This window comes from Pseudochaenichthys georgianus, chromosome 21 (genome assembly GCF_902827115.2).
Source record: "Pseudochaenichthys georgianus chromosome 21, fPseGeo1.2, whole genome shotgun sequence".
In the NCBI taxonomy this organism is placed as follows: Eukaryota; Metazoa; Chordata; class Actinopteri; order Perciformes; family Channichthyidae; genus Pseudochaenichthys; species Pseudochaenichthys georgianus.
This window is the reverse complement of record NC_047523.1, coordinates 35,977,203-35,997,817: the sequence shown is the minus strand read 5'-3', so window position 1 is coordinate 35,997,817 and position 20,615 is coordinate 35,977,203. Positions and strand designations below refer to the sequence as shown.

The 20,615-nt window shown below is 40.9% G+C and overlaps 2 protein-coding genes across 3 annotated transcripts in view; both read left to right on the top strand.

Moving 5' to 3' along the window:
* The first annotated feature begins 306 nt into the window (after nt 1–306).
* Nucleotides 307–15,388, top strand: ttf2 (transcription termination factor, RNA polymerase II). Its single transcript, XM_034110550.1, has 23 exons — nt 307–390; nt 620–725; nt 1,387–1,473; nt 1,588–1,657; nt 1,883–2,716; nt 3,359–3,479; nt 3,621–3,791; nt 4,326–4,483; nt 4,680–4,761; nt 5,655–5,771; nt 5,949–6,099; nt 6,897–7,002; nt 8,382–8,566; nt 9,225–9,378; nt 9,544–9,635; nt 9,758–9,843; nt 10,186–10,328; nt 10,679–10,858; nt 11,263–11,321; nt 11,433–11,586; nt 12,610–12,692; nt 12,863–12,937; nt 13,866–15,388. The coding sequence occupies exons 1-23, from the start codon at nt 363–365 to the stop codon at nt 14,008–14,010; spliced, it is 3,387 nt and encodes a 1,128-aa protein (XP_033966441.1). The 5' UTR covers nt 307–362; the 3' UTR covers nt 14,011–15,388.
* Nucleotides 15,389–18,232: 2,844 nt separating this feature from the next.
* mphosph8 (M-phase phosphoprotein 8) overlaps nt 18,233–20,615 on the top strand; it is a 29,334-nt gene continuing 26,951 nt past the window's right edge. For both annotated transcript variants that reach the window (XM_034109467.2, XM_034109466.1), the window contains exon 1: nt 18,233–18,450. In XM_034109467.2, the coding sequence (XP_033965358.1) occupies nt 18,346–18,450 (105 nt within the window). In that variant the 5' untranslated portion in view covers nt 18,233–18,345. The remainder of the gene's footprint in view (nt 18,451–20,615) is intronic.

The window sequence follows — 20,615 nt, the reverse complement described above, 5'->3', positions numbered from 1 at the left end:
TATGTATATTGTTTTTAATAGTTTTTAATTATATCCGGTTTAACGGCTCGCTTGCAAAAAGTATTTCACAATAAAAGTCACTGAGATAATTCAATCTGGCGTACTGTTTACTTTTCACTTTGTATACTTAAATCCTGGTGTATTCTACGTTTTGATATATTCGCATTGTCATATATTTACTTGTATGGCTATCCAAAGTTAGTTGTATCCATATGGCGCTGGTTGTATCCAAACATGTGTACGTCGACATTTATTCTGGTATGTATATACCGGATGTGTTTTCTGACTGATGCGATTGGTTCATACGAACATTTTAACTTTCATGTCCAAGCAACAGCAACTGAAGTGAATGTGCCAGTACAATGGAGAAGATTTTATGTAATGTCCACGGTAAGTCACAATTAGTTAAGTGTTTCTTATAAAAATATAAAGATACATATTGTGTTTAGTTTCCAAAAGTCATATTTATGCTAGAAATGCGCATGACAAGGCATATTCTGTTGAAGGTCTGAATTAACGAAACCAAATGTGTCCACGCATTTTCCTTTCTGTCTTGCACTGTAAAGAAAGTTTAGCTAAATGATTAAGTCAACATCTCTTTCTCAACGTCCCCCTGCAGGCAGCATATGTATGCTAAAAACGGGCGTTAAAGATGGACCAAGTAAAGGCAAAAGCTTCTTCGTCTGCGTTGACAAGCAAGGCTGTGATTTCTGTCATGTGTCCAGGTAATCTCACATGTCACATCACCTATATTACATTTCATTTAGCTGACACTTTTTATCCAAATCCACCTATAATACGTGGAATCAACCAGCATTATTCAAATACTGCAAATGCACTAGCTTTATAGCATTTAAAGTGCTACTACATGAGTTTCTAACACAGTTTCTCACAATACATTACAACAGAGACACTTCTAAAGCAAATATACTCAGTCCATCCATTGCAGTCTGGAATTCAGATCTGTCTAAAAAGTTTAAAAACATTCCTAACTGATCCCTGATACCAATTAAGAGAGGATATCGAAAGTGAAGGGTGGATCCAAGCAACTCCACATGCAGTGACATCAATTGAAAATCCTTGTAATTGCGGGGGAAAGCTATATGTCCCTCAATAGTGTCCTTACTTTTCCTATATCGAAACCTCAATTATTCTCATACACAAAGTGATATGGTTGTACCATTCATATTGGTATCCAATTATATTCCACTGATATAAGCCATATACATTCTGGTTGTGAGTCATGTCATTGTCAAATATCACTGGCATAAAAGTAGACTTGTTTGGCAAATTCTAGATTTTATTTCCTTCATTTTGTTGTTAGAATAAATAGGGGAGTTTGTGCATAGATGTATGGCCCTGTTTTTAAACTTGATTCTCCTATAGCATCTCTCCATCCCACTGCCTCCAACATGAAGATTCAATGGTGGAGCTCCAGGCCCTCGCCTACAGTCAACAACAGCAGAGCCACAGGTGGGTGCATTGTTTAATGGTCCAAAACGGGAAGTAACAAAATGAAAAGTAACACCAGTTGCAGTTTTACATTTACATTAGGCAGTTTGAACTAAGGGACTTCTTTTTTTCCAGGTTGTTCTACAGGTGCATTGACGGCAAAAAGGCAGGCCAGAAGTGGTGTGGAAATGTGCCTTGGACTGCAGTAAGATTACACCATACACACCATACACACTTATGTTCAAAATGTATGTTGTATTGATTTCATGATTTCCAAAGAGACCACATGTGCTAGAGCAAGGAGATATAACTGGACATGGGGGAAATTAAATCACCGACTATACAATCATGTCATTACCAATCTTTTTTTTCCTTTGTGTGTCCGCTACCAGTTTAAAAAATATATATATGTTGTCTTCCATCATTGCAGCCAGAGAAAGATAAGAGAAACCCTCTATCTTACACCCAGCTTCAGCCCTCTTGTCTGCCACCCGTTCTAAACCCCTTTAAAGCCGGTGGCAAGACGGACAAGGACTCTGAGTGGAGAAGGATGCATCGGGGAGGAGATGAAGAGAAAAGAAGAGAGGAGAAAGATGGCAAGCCAAGTCACAAGGCGGAGGGAAGAGAGGGCTATCAGAAAGAAAATGTGGAGGTGGCTGGAGAAAAGGTGAATCAAGAGGATTCTTACCGAGGTAAACCACTCCCACCGGGGATGAAGGTAAAGAAGAGAGTTTCCGACGAGGAGAGAAACAGTTCGGAAGCAAGCGGTCTGGAAAATAATACAGATAAGGTGCAAGACAAGACTAAAGAGCGCCACCCAAAGCAAGGAGAAACAGAAGAAACAGTTTCTGCCTCCAATGTTAAGGGTGCTCACCCCCAGAAGGTACATACAACATTACAAGATCCTCTTAAGGAGTCACCCCAGCATCCAAACAAAGGTAAAGCCTCTCTGGTGGAACAAAACAAGCCTACTGTAAAAGAGACCGTTTCTAAACCTACATCTAGTCAAATCACCCCGGGGTCCAGTGACTCCGATAACACCAGGAACCCCACATCTACCAGACCAACACAACCAGATGATGAAGATGATGATGATGATGTCGTGGTGGTGTCAGTGAAACCTGCGACTCAGAAATCTCCTCCTGTTGCTGCAGTTCAAAAGACCCTGACCACCTTCGCTGGCTTCCAGCCTAAGGTCAAAGGTCAGCAGGAAGTTCCTAAAGGGCTTCACAGCCAGCTCACTGCTCAACTCCAACAGAAAAAGGTAAGCCATACTAGATGCACCCTCCCTAGGAAAGACTTAGAGATGGTTTTGATTGAGGCTATTTTGTTTTGTATTCACATTTTACTGCTCGTAACATCCTCTGTTTTCTAAACCACCTGCAGTTGGGTTACTGTTAAGTGCTGCATAACATTACATTACATCGACGTAGATACATTCAGTACTGTGGACAATCCCCACAGGAACACTTTAGGGGTGAAGTGTCTTGCCCAGGGACACAACGACATGCTGACTGCAGTGGGACTCGAACTTGCTCCCCCCTGATTCGAAGTCCAGCACTCTTCCACTGAGCCACAGCCGCGCATAAATAATGTTATATTTTGTTGGTGTGATTGAAGGAATCTCTGACTCTGTGTAGACAGGGAAACATTCTTTTAATCGCCTATAACCTAGACCAGGAAATACTGATTTATCGTTGCAATATTTAAGTGGTCACAGTCTTCAGTATTTATTTAGTACTACAGATAACTGCAAAACCTCAAAAATAGGGGACAACAGTTGAGTTTGTGAACCTTATTATTTGGCTTTTAAACAAATGAATCACAGTTTTTGTCCTAGTGTTGCAACTTTTATATGCATCACATTTTGTCCGTCTGTCCTCTGACCCATCATCTTCCTCCTAAGGCGACTCTGTCCGTGGTGAATCTGGCGGCTCTGCCTGATAAAGGGGAGAGGCTGATGACTCAGGTGAAAGACCTGGAGGACGCCCTGGAGTCCATGAGCCTCGCTGCTGCTTCTCAGCCTGGTAACTCGCTCCCTGTACACTAGGAATAATATAAATATAATGTTTATAAAAAATACCGCTTTTTTTCCAAACAATACACTTTTTTCTGATAAATATGGTTTTATAGTTTCTAACCCCTGGAACTGAAATGTATTTTTTCAGAGGCCGAGGCTGGACATAAAAGTACGGGTGCTTGTCCAATTAGCAGCCAGGTGAACCCATTCGCCCGGCAGGGGGGCACCATCCTGCTCCCCGCCCCCCCCGCCCCGGGCCTGTCCTCCGGCAGCTCCCTGGGGCTCCAGCCGGGCCAGGGTCACCCCCAGATGCATGGAGGTAGGTTGACTTTTTGTCCTGATCCATTTCTATAAAAACCTGTCTGAAAATGAGCTGATCAGATTTTGGCCACTTTATGATGTCATAACGATGTTTTGGCTTTTGTAGCCATTAGCCAATCAGCAACCAAGGTAACCCCCCCCCCCCCACCTTATCACCTGAATCTCCTCCTAGAGCACCATTGAGATATTTCTAACCAAATGTCTCTCAGAGGGGCGTGGGGAGGGGCTCCTTATTTTCATCTAAAGTAACAGACAGAGAATCAGCACTTTGGAAACAGGGCTGAAACAGAGGGGATTATGGGTAATGCTGCAATGATCTGTTTGGTGTGTGGAGCCAAACACTTCAGAGACATGTTTGTATAAATCTGAGAGCTATAATATATTGATGAGAAACAGTGTAATAGGGGACCTTTGAAGTATCAACCTTGTGTATTCTGAATACCTGGCTCCTTTTCTCTACATGTATTTCCTCCCACACAGCTGTTCTGTATCTCTCATGCCAACACCTTGTCTCTGTCATCTTTGTCTCCAGGGACGTCAGAGGTTCAGTCCTTTTACGGTGGCAGGATGACTAACGACCGTCTGCTAGCGGTAAAAAATGCGACCTGCGAGGCCACCGACCATCTCCACAAATCCCTGGAGTCCTGCCCCGACCCTGAGGCCGAGGTCCCTGACCCCAAGGGCATCAAGGTGACACACTCTCAGTTGTTCATCAGCCCTTCACTCAGAACATCTCATACCAACAATGAGACTTAGGGATTTATGTATTTATTATATAATTTGGACAGTTTTTTCAATACACCATGCTCTATAAAGTGTGTGGACCCAGACAATGCACTTCTCATTTTACTCTTATAACATTGTTTCATTGTGATTGGTTATTCAGGTGACTCTCCTGGCCCATCAGAGGAGCGCTTTGGCCTGGCTGCTCTGGAGAGAAACCCAAAACCCCTGTGGAGGAATTCTGGGTACGTTCTTTTACAGCATCTTTATTAAAAGTATACAATGAAGACTGATGCAAATGTTTTGATCAAGGATGTAAGATACAGGCCAGGGGGTCCGCGGGGTCTTAAAAAGTATTAAAAGTTGATAAATCAATTTAGCGAAAACTAAGCCTATTAAACGGCATTTTCCAAAGTATTACATGTTGTATCTTGTTTTCAATAAGTATATAAAGTGTCCAAAGAGGTTGTGTTCTACAGTGTGCCTGAATGTAGTCATGGCGTAGGTGTGTCGTGTGATTCTGTGGAGTTTATTTACGGCATCCCGTTGGGTTTGACGTCATCTGAACAGGACATCGCTCGCTCACTGCTTGATAGCGCGAAGGCCCGTTTACGCCGGTTGTTAAGCAACATCGTCATGGGGAAATGCAAGTCTGCGTCCAAATGGTTGGAAGATAAGGAGGAAGCACAATCAATACTGTATATAGTCAATGTGAGGTAAAGTGTGTCGCCAAGGTAACCGGTTCGAACTCAAAGTGGCGATGAGGTCTTAAAATGTATGGAAAGGGTCTTAAAGAAGGTCTTACATCCGACTTCAGGATTCCTGCATAGACCCTGCAGGTGAAATAATCATTTTCAAGAAGTGAAAGCAAGTCAGTGAGATACATAAGTTCTCCAAACTTGTGAAATATCTGCAAATTGATACCATTTCTTCCCTCGAAAAAATGAAGTCAAGCTGTTTGGTTAGACAGGAGATTGAATGGAAATAATGTATTGAAGATATTTTTTTGATTTTCTTATGTATTGTAACAAGAATCTGACAAACCATTGACATCCAGTGAACAGAGAATGTTGTTTACGAGGCTTCAAATCCTAATTGTCTCCTTGTTTTTTCCATCTCCTGCTCTTTTTGGATTCAGCGGATGACATGGGTCTGGGGAAAACCCTCACAATCATTGCTCTCATCCTGGCCAAGAAAAGCAAAGCAAAAGGGGAAGTTGCAGAGAAGCAGGCCGACGGCTGGATCTCCAAAACTGGTGATTAAAAATGTTCCCAGTCTTTGCATTGTAATGATGGAATAGAGCAATATAAGCAATACTGCTGATCATATTTAAATAAGTGAATACTTCTTTGTTGTGTGTATTCTGAAGGTATAATGTGAGGCTAAGTATTCAGTTTGATAGTTCTGATCAGTGTGTGTGATGATCCTGTAGACTCCAGCCTGGTGGTGTCCGCAGGCACTCTGATCATCTGTCCCGCCTCCTTGGTCCACCACTGGAAGATGGAGATTGACAGGCGTTTGAAGGCAGGCAAGCTGTCGGTGTGCCTGTACCATGGACCCAACCGCGAGAGAAGTGCCAAAGCGTGAGGGAACCACGCTCACACTCACACACAACCAGAGTTCCCGTTAGAATATGTTTTCTCCGGTCAACGTGTCTGTTACAGTTTAAATCTTCCGGACAAAATGAGAAAGGTGCCGGTCAAAGGTCTTCTTTGTTATTTATTGAGCTTTAAAACAAATTCATTTGATTCAATATTAAACAAACTAACTATAGTAGATTAACTATTAAAAAGTGTTCAGTAATTTACAATAACACGGGAATAATACACGGAGCGCTCTCCCTCTCCTGACAGCCCGTCAGTTTCATGCAGCTCGCGGATCCAGTAATGAGTGACCCGACAGTAAAACTAAACATATCTATAACTAGTTACGATAGTTAGAGAGGTCATTAAAATAGCTACGTGTGATATTCTAACCTGAAGTGTGTGTGTGTAGTGTGTACTCTTCTTGTCTGTCACATACTCTTCTTGTCTGTCACATAAGTGGCATAACTGATGCGGTATTGCGCTAAGGGGAAATTATTTTGATCAGAGAGATTTAGACGTGCCGGTCTTCAGCATATTTTACTGCTCATAATCCGGTAATTACCGGCTAACGGGAACTCTGCACACAACACTCTTTTCTTTTTGCTCTCTCTACTACCCCATTTCTTCTTGAAAATGTGCTTTGAAATCACTCGTGTTTATCAGTTGCAGAATATTGTAGTACACAATTCAGATTGATATATTAATTATGTTGAAGGCTTCAACACTTAATCAGAAACGTTCATTCCAGTTTAAAGTAGACCCAATTGAATGAAGTGTTCTCTGTCCTCCATCAGGCTGGCCGGTTATGACGTGGTGGTGACCACTTACAGTTTGGTCTCTAAGGAGGCCCCCGTCCAGAAGGAGGACGCTGAGAAACCCAGCAAAGATACTGACCATGTGGTAAGTCATTTATGGTGTATATATGTGTATGAAAGCAGCACTTCTGATTTCAGCTTTTTTTTTGTAATTCAAGTTTTTATTTATGAACATACATGGTACATAGCTCACATGGTACATAGCTCACGTGGTACATAGCTCACGTGGTACATAGCTCACGTGGTACATAGCTCACATGGTACATAGCTCACATGGTACATAGCTCACGTGGTACATAGCTCACATGGTACATAGCTCACATGGTACATAGCTCACGTGGTACATAGCTCACATGGTACATAGCTCACGTGGTACATAGCTCACGTGGTACAGCACACAGAAAGAGGAAGGTCGGGCTACAAAACATGGTACTTAAAGGTGGGGTAGGTAATTCACTTCAGAAACACTTGTTGTTATATTCCATGGAATGCTCTTAACATCCCGATGGCAATGAATATCTGAAGTGCTTTGAAAACAAATCCATACAAAAACATCATCTGTGGAAGCCGTGGCGCCGTAAAAAGCACGACCAATCATCTGAGCCGGCCCGGCTAAAGTAACTGGATGGCCTACCTGCCTGTCAGCCTTCCATCTGGGCACAGACTTATCTCGTGCCCTCATTGGTCATGAGCGCGTTGTGTGTGTTGGGGGAGGGGCTCTGTAAGGAAGTCTGAAGGAAGGGGCAGATTCTTTTCGGCTGCGTACTTTCAAATTCTAGCGCACTTGAGCTGCTTTCTCCATTCTTACTTACCCTACCTTTAAGTGTTCCTGGTTAAAAGAAAACAGAAAAATACAAAGTTGTAAGATTACCAATCAGACACGACAGCGATCATAAAATAAAAATAATAACAACAAATGATGCTTGATTAGAATAATTGTACAAAGGCCCTTTTGTGAGAGTCCTGCAGTCAGGCTACTAGTTGGAAGTCAGGTATTCCCAACTCCCTAAACCACAGGTCCTCTACCCCTCATTCGCCAACATAACCTCATACGATGCTGTTTCACTCATCAGAGCCTTCCATTCGTTAAATGTTGGGATTGTGGGTGCTTTCTGTGGGGAAAGTTCTGTAGCCATGGAGAGTCAGGAGTCAGAGAGACACGAGGAGAGCTGGAGCTTTGATGGTGTACTTTCCAGTGTCTCAATATCATTCTGGCAGCTGAGGTTATGCCAACCATTAAAACTGAATGAGCACTTTTTGTCAGTTTTGGAATGTCTGTTGTATCGCCCAATCGGCATGAACGTGGGGACACGGATATTCCTACCCATGCCTCTAAGAAATCCAACACTCTTAAGCATTGATCAGCTTTAAAGCATTGATTCAGCCTGTCAGATGTGACTAAGACATAGTTACAGTACACTAAAGGCGCTGGCGGATGCTTCATCCCTTTGTGGTTTTCCTCAGCCGTCAAACTCGGGTCCTCTCCTGCGAGTGGCCTGGGCCCGGGTGGTCCTGGACGAAGGCCACAACATCAAAAACCCAAAGGTGCAGACCTCCATGGCCGTCTGTCAGCTGAGAGCCCGTGCGCGCTGGGCCGTCACCGGGACCCCCATCCAGAACAACCTGCTGGACATGTACTCGCTGCTCAAGTGAGAAAACAATGAATACGTTTTAAATCTAACCTGGCAAGAATGCTTCCTCCTATCCCAATGGGAGGCACTATTACCAGTAAGACAAGTGTGTCTAGCATTGTGTTGAGCAACTCACGAGTGTTTTTAAGCTTTTTAAAGTATGTGAAGAGGGCTTGAACAAATTCATAAAGGTTGGGATTTTGTTTATTAAATAGCAGATATTGTTCAAGGAAGGTGCGCTGTACATGAAAGTGAATTGGAACACGTTAAACCTAGAATACAAGTGAATAAAAACAGCTGTCCAAGGAGATTAAACCTATTAAAATTAAGGAACTACGAAAGTCTTAAACTGATTAATTGATTTTCTGAGACTGCAGTATTAATGTCCACGAGGTGGCGCTATAGATTCAACTTTACAGGTTGACATCTATTAAATACTATTTGAGATACTATCTGAAATATTAGACGAACATACATTCATTGGAAATCCTCGCCTCGACCGTGTTAACAAAATGATCAGATGGAGGAAGAAGGACTCAACCCTAAAATGTGTATTTATTAACCAGCCCGGAGAACAGCCTTCTTCCACATTTTCTTTGTAAAATCATGCTTTTCTTCAGAAATGATTTAGACCCTGAAGTTTGTTTATTGTAATTCACTTTCTGTCTCTGTTCAGGTTTCTGCGCTGTGCTCCGTTCGATGAGTTCAAACTGTGGAAAGCTCAGGTCGATAACGGCTCTAACCGAGGCAGAGAGAGACTCAACATCCTGACCAGGACTCTGCTGCTGCGACGGACCAAAACCCAGCTGGACTCCTCCGGAAAGCCTCTGGTAGGACAGACGAACCTTCCACTTTGACTTGTCTTTAGAGGAAGGCAGAGAATCTGGTCGCGCCTTGTTCAGAGTAACAGACCTGACTCCCTGCCGGCTGCAGCCTAGGTGTTCAATGGTTCACACTCTCTCTCTTGATGCTGGCTGAACTGTTGAATGTTTCAGGTGTCTCTTCCTGATCGGACCTGCGAGGTGCACCAACTCAAACTGTCAAAGGACGAACAGGCTGTGTATGATGTGGTCTTTGCCCAATCCAAGTAAAACAACTTCACTTTAATTTAACAAAAGATTTATGCAAAAACAGATCCCATCGTCGGTTAGATGGATGAAGAGAAAGCTTGAATTTAAACTAGAATGGTGATTTGCTCTTTCCCTCCAGATCGACTCTGCAGAACTACCTGAAGAGACATGAAGGGACTGATGCGACAAAAGGAAAGGCTTCCACTTCCAATCCCTTTGACAAAGGTGAGATCAGTGGTGTATGATAACTCCTAAGGGCCCGACACACCCGTCTGACACCAAGAACACGTCTGTTGCGTCGCCTCAGTGTGTGTGTGTGTGTGTGTGTGTGTGTGTGTGTGTGTGTGTGTGTGTGTGTGTGTGTGTGTGTGTGTGTGTGTGTGTGTGTGTGTGTGTGTGTGTGTGTGTGTGTGTGTGTGTGTGGTGTGTGTGTGTGTGTGTGTGTGTGGTGTGTGTGTGTGTGTGTGTGTGTGTGTGTGTGTGTGTGTGTGTGTGTGTGTGTGTGTGTGTGTGTGTGTGTGTGTGTGTGTGTGTGTGTGTGTGTGTGTGTGTGTGTCCCCTCCACAGTGGCCCAGGAGTTCGGTATTTCCCAGTCTGACCCGGCTGCCTCCAGTTCCCAGCAGCCTCAGCAGGCGTCCAGCACCGTGCACATCCTATCCCTGCTGCTGCGCCTCCGCCAGTGCTGCTGTCACCTGTCACTACTGAAGAAGGTACACACACACACACACACACACACACATACACACACACTTTAACCATAGACTGTATATATAAAACACAGTTGAACCATTTTCTCTTCAATCAAAAAGCCCCCCTTTAGTTATTATTATTTTTTAAATGTATTTTGTATTAAAAGAAATGGTGTTTAATTTATTTTTTCTTTATTTTTTACGAAGAGGGGTAGTCTCCTGTCATAAGGAACCAGGAAATGTAAAAGAAAAATGGTTGTATGGTCTGTTAAATCTGCGCTCCTTAATAAAGAGAAAAGAGAAAGCCTACACACAAACGGCTGCCTACTTACTACACACAGTCCCTGATGTCCCGGTCTCTCTCTGCTCAGACTCTGGACACGTCGGAGCTGCAGGGGGACGGGATCGTCCTGTCTCTGGAGGAGCAGCTGAACGCGCTGTGCCTCTCCTCCAGCCCCTCCTCATCAGACCCTCAACACACTGACACTGTGGCGCTGAACGGCACTCGCTTCCCCTCAAAGCTGTTTGAAGACACCAGTGAGAGCACCAAGGTGGGCGTCCTTTGTGCAAAGCAGCCTAACTCTGCAATTAACCCACCGCATGTGAGAATGTGTCTGAGAGCTGCTGGATGGCTATTGTTTTACTCCCAGAAGGCCACCACGGTTGAGGAGTTTTGATGTGCTCTCTGTTTAGTAAAGGTGGCACGTTATGTTTTTTATTTGAGCCCTTCTGTAACTACTACATCATTTTCAAAAGTCTATATAAATGATCAGAAGAAGCTCTTGCTTGACAGTGGATGACGTCATGTTTTATGAAGATCTGACTGACTTATCTTAGCTTAAAGGCTACATGTTCAAAGTGAGTGCATATTGGTACACAATATCACACATCTTCCCGTGTCACTGGTGTTGTTTCGTTAAGATTTGATCAAGAAGTGAACTAACTATTCTTTCAGATTGCTGCTATTGTCTCGGAGTTGCATGCAATCAGAGAGAAGGGTGATGATCAGAAAAGGTAAAAAACTCATTTATATTTTTATTTTATTGCAACTACCATATGAACAACTCTAAGACGCCAATACATGTTACCGTCATGTGTGTAATCTACTCCTCTGGTCATGTGTAGCGTCATCGTGTCCCAGTGGACCAGCATGCTGAAAATCGTAGCCGTTCACCTGAGTCAGATGGGCCTGAGGTACGCTGTCATCGACGGGACGGTCAACCCCAAACGCCGCATGGACCTGGTGGAAGAATTCAACACGAACCCGAACGGACCCCAGGTACAACACCACCTCTCTGCGCTCGCATGTGCTGTCTCACACATGTAAATACCTAGTGGACGAAAGTTTCGCTTAGAATCAGTTTTCTTAACTGGACTTCGACCAGTATAACAATTAACATATTGAGATTTTCTATAACATGTCCCTAATTTCAGAACTGCTATTATAATCAATGCACTCAAATACCTGCTGCTTTAACGGAGTTTTTTTTAAAAGTATATCAGGTTATATTAATGTTTTTTTACACATAATAATCAGGTTTTTTTGGGGAAACTCGGATGCAAAACTGGTTACTTGAATAATCCTTGGAGTTTTTTTTTTTTATTGTATACATTTCATAATTGAAAAGGAAATAGTGCCACAGTGACGCGTCCTAAAACCCGGAAGTAAGTTAGCATTTTACCACTTCCGGTTCCTTCGACAAAAACCAACGCAATCTCTCCATAGGATGTTGGAAAATAGTTGGAAATAAGGTCTGTGGTTGAAACACATTCAAGAGACGGCTCACGTTTTGTTCAGCCGGATAATCTCCACATGTCTATCCTACTTTCATAATTTTTAGATTTATGATGAACAAACAGCTGAACAAACCGTGATCTGTCTCTTCAATGTGTCTCAACCAAAGACCTTATTTCCAGCTATTTTCCAAAATCCAAAGGAGAAATTGCGTTGGTTTTTGTCGAAAGAACCGGAAGGAGTTTACTTCCGGGTTTTAGGGCGCGTCACTGTGGCACTCTATAGTGAATACCTTAACTGATGTTTTATAATATTTGTAGGTAAATCAATAAAGTAAAGTTTAATAAGACAACGGGTATGAAAGCAGAATACAACACTAAACCAGATGTTCAGCTCGACCAAAACTCTCTAGTCTACACTCACATTCATGTTGTCTCACAAATGTAAATACCTAGTTGAATAAAGTTTAGCTTAGGATCAGTTTTCCTAACTGGACTTCTACCAGTATTAACATATTGAGATTAAATGCAAAATAAACTGATTAATATTTCTGTTTGTGTCCAAAAGGTGATGCTGGTGTCTCTTTGTGCTGGAGGGGTCGGACTTAATCTTATTGGTGGAAATCACCTCTTCCTCATTGACATGCACTGGTGAGACACACACAAACCCAAAAGAGTAGATTAAAAACCGTCTCTTCTGTAGTGAATTTCACACAAACGGATGAATGTGTAATGCTACTAATGAAGTGAGCTTTTTTTGGACATGTTCAGGTTGAGAAAGGTTGATGTTTTAACCTCTGAATACTTTTGAACTTTGACAGGAACCCAGCCTTGGAGGATCAGGCCTGTGACCGGATCTACAGAGTTGGACAAGTTAAAGATGTCACAATCCACAGGTAACAATAATCAGAATTACTATTGCGTCATGTTGCATAAGTGCAAGAGGGCAGTATCTAAATTGACAGAACACAAAACACCAATACAGTGCAATGGCCTAAAGCAGAGTAGTACTATAAAAGTACCTTATTAAATGAATGCATCGAAATGTTTAATATATAATAGTATATTTAACATTGTAAGTAAGTACAAAATAAAAACATACCAGATTTGCAAAATGCATGGAAACTACAGGAACATTGCTTTATGGTGTTTGGCAGTGCAGAAAGTGTTTTGTAAATAAATACAGAAGCTTATAATCGATATTTCAGCACAAACTAACTGGACTTTAAGCTTTATCTGTCTGGCTTGTTTCATCATTAGTGTAAAAAAGATCAAGCATTTATTGGCTAAAAAGTTGTTTGTGCAAATGCAGCATTCATATGTTGTGTTTAATCTCATACATTATGAATTTAAAAGGTTGTATTTTATGGTATTAAATCCAACATAATAATATTGTGGAAGGAAGTTTCCAAAAGCAGAGATCAAATTAAATTGTTTTGTCATGTAGGAAGCAACCCACAGATTCATGGGGAATTAGTATCCTAACATTATTTCTAAATTGGACCCTAATCATTTTCTAATCGATAGATTTATGATTCGAACATTTTAAAAGGCTAGACATGTGGAGATTATCCGGCTGAACAAAACCTGATCGTCTCTTAATGTGTGTCGACCACAGACCCTATTTCCAGCTATTTTTCTAAATCCTAAGGAGAAATTGTGTTGGTTTTTGTCGAAGGAACCGGAAGGAGTTTACTTCCGGGTTTTAGGACGTGTCACTGCGGCACTCTATTGAATCTTCCTCATTGTTGGTGGTCTGTTTGTCACAAGTATGTAATAGTTTGGTATATTTGTGTGTAATCAAATCGTTTTTTGTGTCTCCAGGTTTGTGTGTGACGGCACGGTGGAGGATAAGATCTCCGTACTGCAGGGGAAGAAGAAGGAGCTGGCCCAGAACGTGCTCTCCGGGAAGGGAAGCACCGCCACCAAACTCTCCCTGGCCGACATCAGGACCATCTTTGGTGTCTGAGAGAGGGAGAGGTCCGACCCACCGCTACAGCACCAAACAGCTGTTCGAACATGTCTAGAAATTCAGGGTATGAGTCTGAAAAATCTTGAAATCACATATTTAGACTGAAAAAGTATGTATATCTAAAATTCTACTACTTGAAATGGGTTTTATCTGCATCTTAACTGCTTCACAAAATTGTATTAGATTAGATTAGATTACTTTATTGTCATTACAAAAATGCAAGCACAGTGTAACGAAATGTAAGGATGGTCTAACCAGATTGCAAAACAGTCAGTTACATACACATTTATCAGAAGTATGTACCAAAATAAATTATACAAAAATAAAGGTAAATAGATGGGAAATAGGAATAAATACACAGATAATAATAAATAAATACAGTGAATACAGAATTGCGCTTCAGCACAGCACACGACAACAACTAGGCAGTATGGGACAGCGTGGGGTTCATTGTCAGCAGTCTGACTGCTGGAGGGAAGAAGCTGTGCGTAGTCCTGTTGGTTCTACCCGGGAGGCTGCGGTAGCGTGTCCCAGAGCAGGTGCCACGTAGGGGGACAAACAGTGGGGGTATTAGACTCAATGTGCCTTTAACATTTTTATTTTTAGCTTTCCTTTTCAATAACATTGTGTCCTTGATTTCGGAACTGCTATTATAATCAACGCACTTAAATACATGCTGAGTGAGTTATTTAAAAGTATATCAGTTTATATCATAGTATTTCTACACATTTTGGGGGGGGGAACTCTGATGCAAAACTGGTTACTTGAATAATCCGTTTTTTTTTTTCAGCATGTTTTAGAATATATTAAGCTGAAAGCAGATACTGTTACATTTGGATAGAAAATAATTTCCTCAGCTTCACATATGACTTTATATCCGCTAATATGTATTATGCTGCTGCTGCTGCATTCACTACTACACATTTAAATGGCAGCCGAGTATATATAAAATATATAGCTGACACACAGATGAGAAACTCTTTGGTCCAGTATGATGCTTCAAATCACCTTTTTCTTATTTATGGCATATGCTATAGTAAGTGAGGCAAATAATTTGTTTATATTTAGATGTTATGTGGTTATGTCTTCCTAGCTCTTATATTTTATTATTTTAAACCACAGGCTGACTCATTATTGGAGTGAAGAAAATATTAACTATTTGTGGCTTTTCACGTTTATTTACTTTTTAAACCGGTTTTCAAATGTAATTATTTTGCATTTTTGTTGTTTGTGTTTTCAGGATGATTTTCAAATAAATCTGGTGATAAGAATTATGGAAGTTAATATGACTGCTTATTGTCATTGTAATAGTTACCTCATTGGGATTAATCATTTTAAATGTTTATAAATTAGGTCAAGATGTACTGTCAGTGGTTCAGGCTTCTAAAAGAATAAACTTGATTTGGCACGAAACATTACTGCAAAAATAGATGTTGCTTGTTCTGCACTTTTTAACTAATGGTATATAATACACTGAACAAAAATATAAACGCAACACTTTTGTTTTTGCTCCCATTTTTCATGAGATGAACTCAAAGATCTAAAACATTTTTTATAAACACGAAATAACTATTTCTCTCAAATATTGTTCAAAAATCTGTGATAGTGAGCACTTCTCCTTTGCCGAGATAATCCATCCCACCTCACAGGTGTGGCATATCAAGATGCTGATTAGACAGCATGATTATTGCACAGGTGTGCCTTAGGCTGGCCACAATTTCAAACCTTTATTTAGACAGATAGGTCCCTTGAGATCATGGATCTCTTTTACAAGGGAGACCTGCATCAATTTAGTTCCACATGAAACATAAAAACAACATAAAAACAAACAATAGAGGACATCATATTTACATATTCACCAACACTTACAAACACCCATAGTGTCAGAAAGCATCTCGTCCAGACGTGCCTTAAAAACATTTAGAGAAATAAAATTGCTCAATTTTAATTTGGACTGTAGGCTGTTCCAAGCAAGTGGAGCTGCGCACATAAAAGCCGTCTTACCTAAGACAGTCCTCACTCTTGGCACATCTAACAAGACCACATCCTGCGATCTCAGACAATAGCTGCTTGCAACTTTCTGCTTTACCAGACAACAGATGTAATACGGGAGTTTGCCCAACATAGCTAGCACAAACACAAACGAATGCCGTGTTTCCATGAGCGTCAAAGCAGATGGAATACATTGCAATCAGTTGAAAGCTATTTGCGTCCCTTTTATGACGCTGAAGGAGCCTAGGAGCGTCACAACTGGACGCCACGGACACTGACCAAACGTCGCTCCTGGACGCTTAGGGAGTGAGAGTGTGTTGATAAAACAGCTGCAGGCAGACGATACCGTGAGAGTCCCGGACATTAATTCATAGACCAAGGCAGACTGGTTTACTCTCCTGTTTTGACAATCCGGTGCTTAAACAAAGGCAAGGCAAGTTTATTTATATAGCACTTTTCAACACAAGGCAATTCAAAGTGCTTTACAAAAAAATGAAAGACATTAAGAAAATGGCATTTCAAATCAGTCATTAAAAAGAAAAGCTAATAAAATAAACATATAGCTCTACACCCCTGGCCGACATGTCCTTAAAATGAAGTCCGAGTTTGAAATATATCTCAAATAATGTATGCACTGCCATTTCCCCACAGAAACATAACAGTCTGCAATTAAACGGTTGTCTTCTGTACGCTCCTCTTCCTACTTGGCGCACCGGTAACTTTCTCGTGCGCACAAGAGGTTGAGACCAGGCTGAGCCGCCGAATCCCTCGGAACATCATAAAATCCATTTTCAACGGTTATCTGGTGAAAGATTAACTAGGCTACTGGATGAAATAATATGACTGGTATAGGTGCGAACATTAAACACTTTTTGAAAAAAATATTATGATAAAATATTTTTATACATTTATAATTCTGCAAATATTACGATAAATTCACAGCTATTTCGCGGCCCGGCAGTAACACCTCCGCGGCCCGGTACCGGTCCGCGGACCGGGCGTTGGGAACCCCTGAGGTAAAGGACTCTTGAGTGTTTTAGATAGTTCACTTTAGTCTAAGTTCAAACAGTTTTGTCACAATTTATGTAAGCACATATTTCCAAGGCACTCCTTTATAATTATTGGGATAAACAGGTTTGAAATCATTCCAATGTATACTGTAGGACAGTAACCAAAAACATTTCGACCCAAAACCAGCTGTTGACTTGTGGATGCAAGCATCTAATCGCAGACTCAACCAAAGAGAAAGAAGTAAGCCTACATCATCAGCTACCATGTCTGACAGAGAGGAAGACAGAGAGGAGAACAGAGAGGAGAACAGTCAGGAGGGAAGTGATGACAGCTTGTAGGATTACTGGTCGTGCTAATGTTGTATTGTGTTCACCTCTGCATGTGTGTTCTGTGTTCACCTCTGTGTGTTCAGTGCCGTGTGTCTGGCAAATAAAGTCAAGACCCCCTCAAAAGTTACGGTTTATTTCATTTTAAGGATGAGCACCAAGCCACATCTCCAGGTGCTCCTTTGAGAACCAGGGCAACAAAGTTATGTGCACCCCTACCTATGGATATGCAACGCATGGGATATAATATATTCTTCACAAGATCTTCTGACCACAAACAGTTGAATTGCACTTGGCTAAATGACCACTAAGCTGCCCTTTTCGAGTTAGTTGTGTGTTATAATATAACAGTATAGGATATTTTAATGTATATATGTTATCATTTTAAATCTGTCTCTTTGTGCAGTCCAGTCCACCATGTGTGTTTCATTGTTTTAAAATGTATGCAGTTAAAATCCAGAGGGCAGCTTAATGTCCATGCTGCCTTCACGTAAGCTCGGTGTTTTTGGTTCCAACGTGTGTAATAACGACACCGTAGTGCGGCGGTAGTAGAAATCCACAGTTCAGAACATTCTTTTTATTTTTTATTTTTTTAAACTATTGTAGTCTTTCTATTCATGTAGTTAAGACATGTCATTATAGGGGAACTTGTTAACTTTGTCAGACACAGGTGGTTGACCGAATCGGCCTGTGTTAAATGATAAGTATCGCGTTGTTCTGCTTTATTTTAATGTATTTATTGGTTAAATGAGTGCTGTGTATCGGGAAGCATGTACTGTTTTTACGTCTGAAAGCTTTGACAAAAACTGTTCAAATTCAAATAGTAAAAGTGAGATCTGTGAATTGTGAGGTTATGGGCAGCACCTGAATGCATCGTTGCGTGGTAAGAACGGGCGGTGCTGCTGCAGCACAGGTACACTTTGCTTCCTGAACACAGCCACAGCGGCCCTTTTCACCACTCCTGGATCCAAAAAATCTTACAATTTTAAACAAATCCGCAGCCATGGCGGCGGAGGCTGACAAGGTAGAGACCGCGGACAGCGAGCAAGAAGAGGAAGTGGAGGCTCAGTTCGAAGTGGAGCGGATCATCGACATGCGGGTGGAAGAGGTAAAGCTAGCTAAGCTAACTAGCTAACAACATGGTGGCATTGCTATATTCTCCACTCCTGCTGTGCATAGCTCACCTACAACCATATGCAGACACATATTGTTACTTTAACACCTGTCTGCGGTGCATTTCAAGTTCATTTTGATGCATTAAATGGTATTTTCGTGCACATTTAGCATCGGGCTTTTTAGCACAACTTCTCCCTTGAGGAGAGGAGAGCGGACATCGCTCTCCTCCAAGGACGGCCGCCCTGCAAGCTTGCAGTTATTTGTTATATCTTGCCCACATGCATAGCTAAATAAAAACAATACCCCAGAGTAGTGCTGGTTTTATTGTTCATTAAACATATTGCATAGGGAGTTTTCACAGCGGTAAGCACCAGCAATTAGCCTAATTCCTGATGTGTATTTACCATAGCCTGTATTTACGTTACGCCGTTATTGGCATGACAACAGATCACTAACGTGTGTTTTGAAAGAGAAATGCATCAATGCATGATAATGAACAACACACAGTGATGTAAAGTAACTAAGTCGATGTACTCAAGGACTATACATAAGTGCAATCTTGAGGTACTAAGATGAATATTAGCATGTATTTATTCTTCTCATTCAATTATTCTGAAATGGACCAATCTGCAGAATGAGTACTTTTACTTTAAATATATTTTGATAATTTTCTACATTTTGATTGCTTGTAACTTGTATCCCTACTCTCTGGTACTTACTTTAACATAAGTACTTTTACCACCTGGGCATAGGTTGTACAGGAAAGGCATTACACATATAAACAAATACTCATTGATTGATTGATTGATTGATTGATTGATTGATTGATTGATTGATTGAAGGTAAAGAAACTCCAGATGGATTATAATGAAACCTCTCATTTGCAATTTAAATTAAGGATATGTATTATCTTAATATTATGACATTTTATAGAATAATTAAAAAAACTTTTAATAATAAAATAACACACATTAACCATGGGACAGGTGTTTTATTTTTTCATATTTAATAATAAAGTTAATTGTATAAACTGCTAAAAAGTGCTTCCCAATAGAAACAGAATACATTTAAAACACAGAATGAAACGACTTAAAACACGTTTTTATTTAAATGTTTGCATTAGGTTTACAAAGCAACTTGTTCACACTTATACTCCCAGTGATTTAAAAGTGGATGTTTTTCTTACAAACTTTAAAGGATTCTTCACAGTCAACTTGTTTTATTTACGGTCATTTAAACGTTTTCCCCGTCTTTCAACACACTCAAATTCCTTTATGAGATTTACAAATAAACATAGGTGTATTCATGCTTGAGGAACATTGTTATTCTGGAATGATTTCACTCAACTGAGCTCGCCTCTTTCCTATTGTTCTTTTATTTAGTTTTTGCATTTTCATGACGAGAATCAGGAATAAGCAAAGTGTCGATTCAGTAGCAACTCAAGTGTTGTATCCAACTGAACAAAAACTGTATTCATGTTTCTGTCAAAATATGTACTGTTAAATTCAGTTTCCACACCTCAAGAGTAAGCTGTTTTTAAACCTGTAACACATTCACAGTGGCAACAAATAAACAAATCTCCAGCTGCAGAGCCATCCTCACTGAATCATTTGTCATCATAAAACTTTAATTATGCAGCATCACTTCAAAACACTGACTTAACGCATTTCTTGATCGATTTAAATACACATGAAATTGATGTTTAACAACATATCGTACAGGAGAAACCCATTTTGGCCAAATAGTTGGAGGAAAGGAAAGGAATCGTGCTCTGATTTGCATTGCAAACACATAATAAGAACCACAAATGACCTCAATGACAGATTAAAGTGACTGCTATGTCGGGAGACTTGAGGGACTAGTAGAGTCTGCTAATATGATCCCTAGTGAGTTATTAACACACTTGGCTTAGTGCTGGTCTCCGATTTTTAAAGAGGCTTTTTAGAGCCTCAAGGGGTTTGCGCCACCTGTGTAGAAAAGCTCACAAAAACGGAGGAGAGTGAAAACAAACACATTTAGGAAGTAAGCCTGGCCTGCTGGCAGCTCTACAAGAAGATGCAGCCATTAAAAGTGTATGTACTGGTGCAGCGATGCACAACATGGGAGCCCAATGTCATGGAGTTATAAAGGGCTATACACTAACTGTTTGTGTGTGAA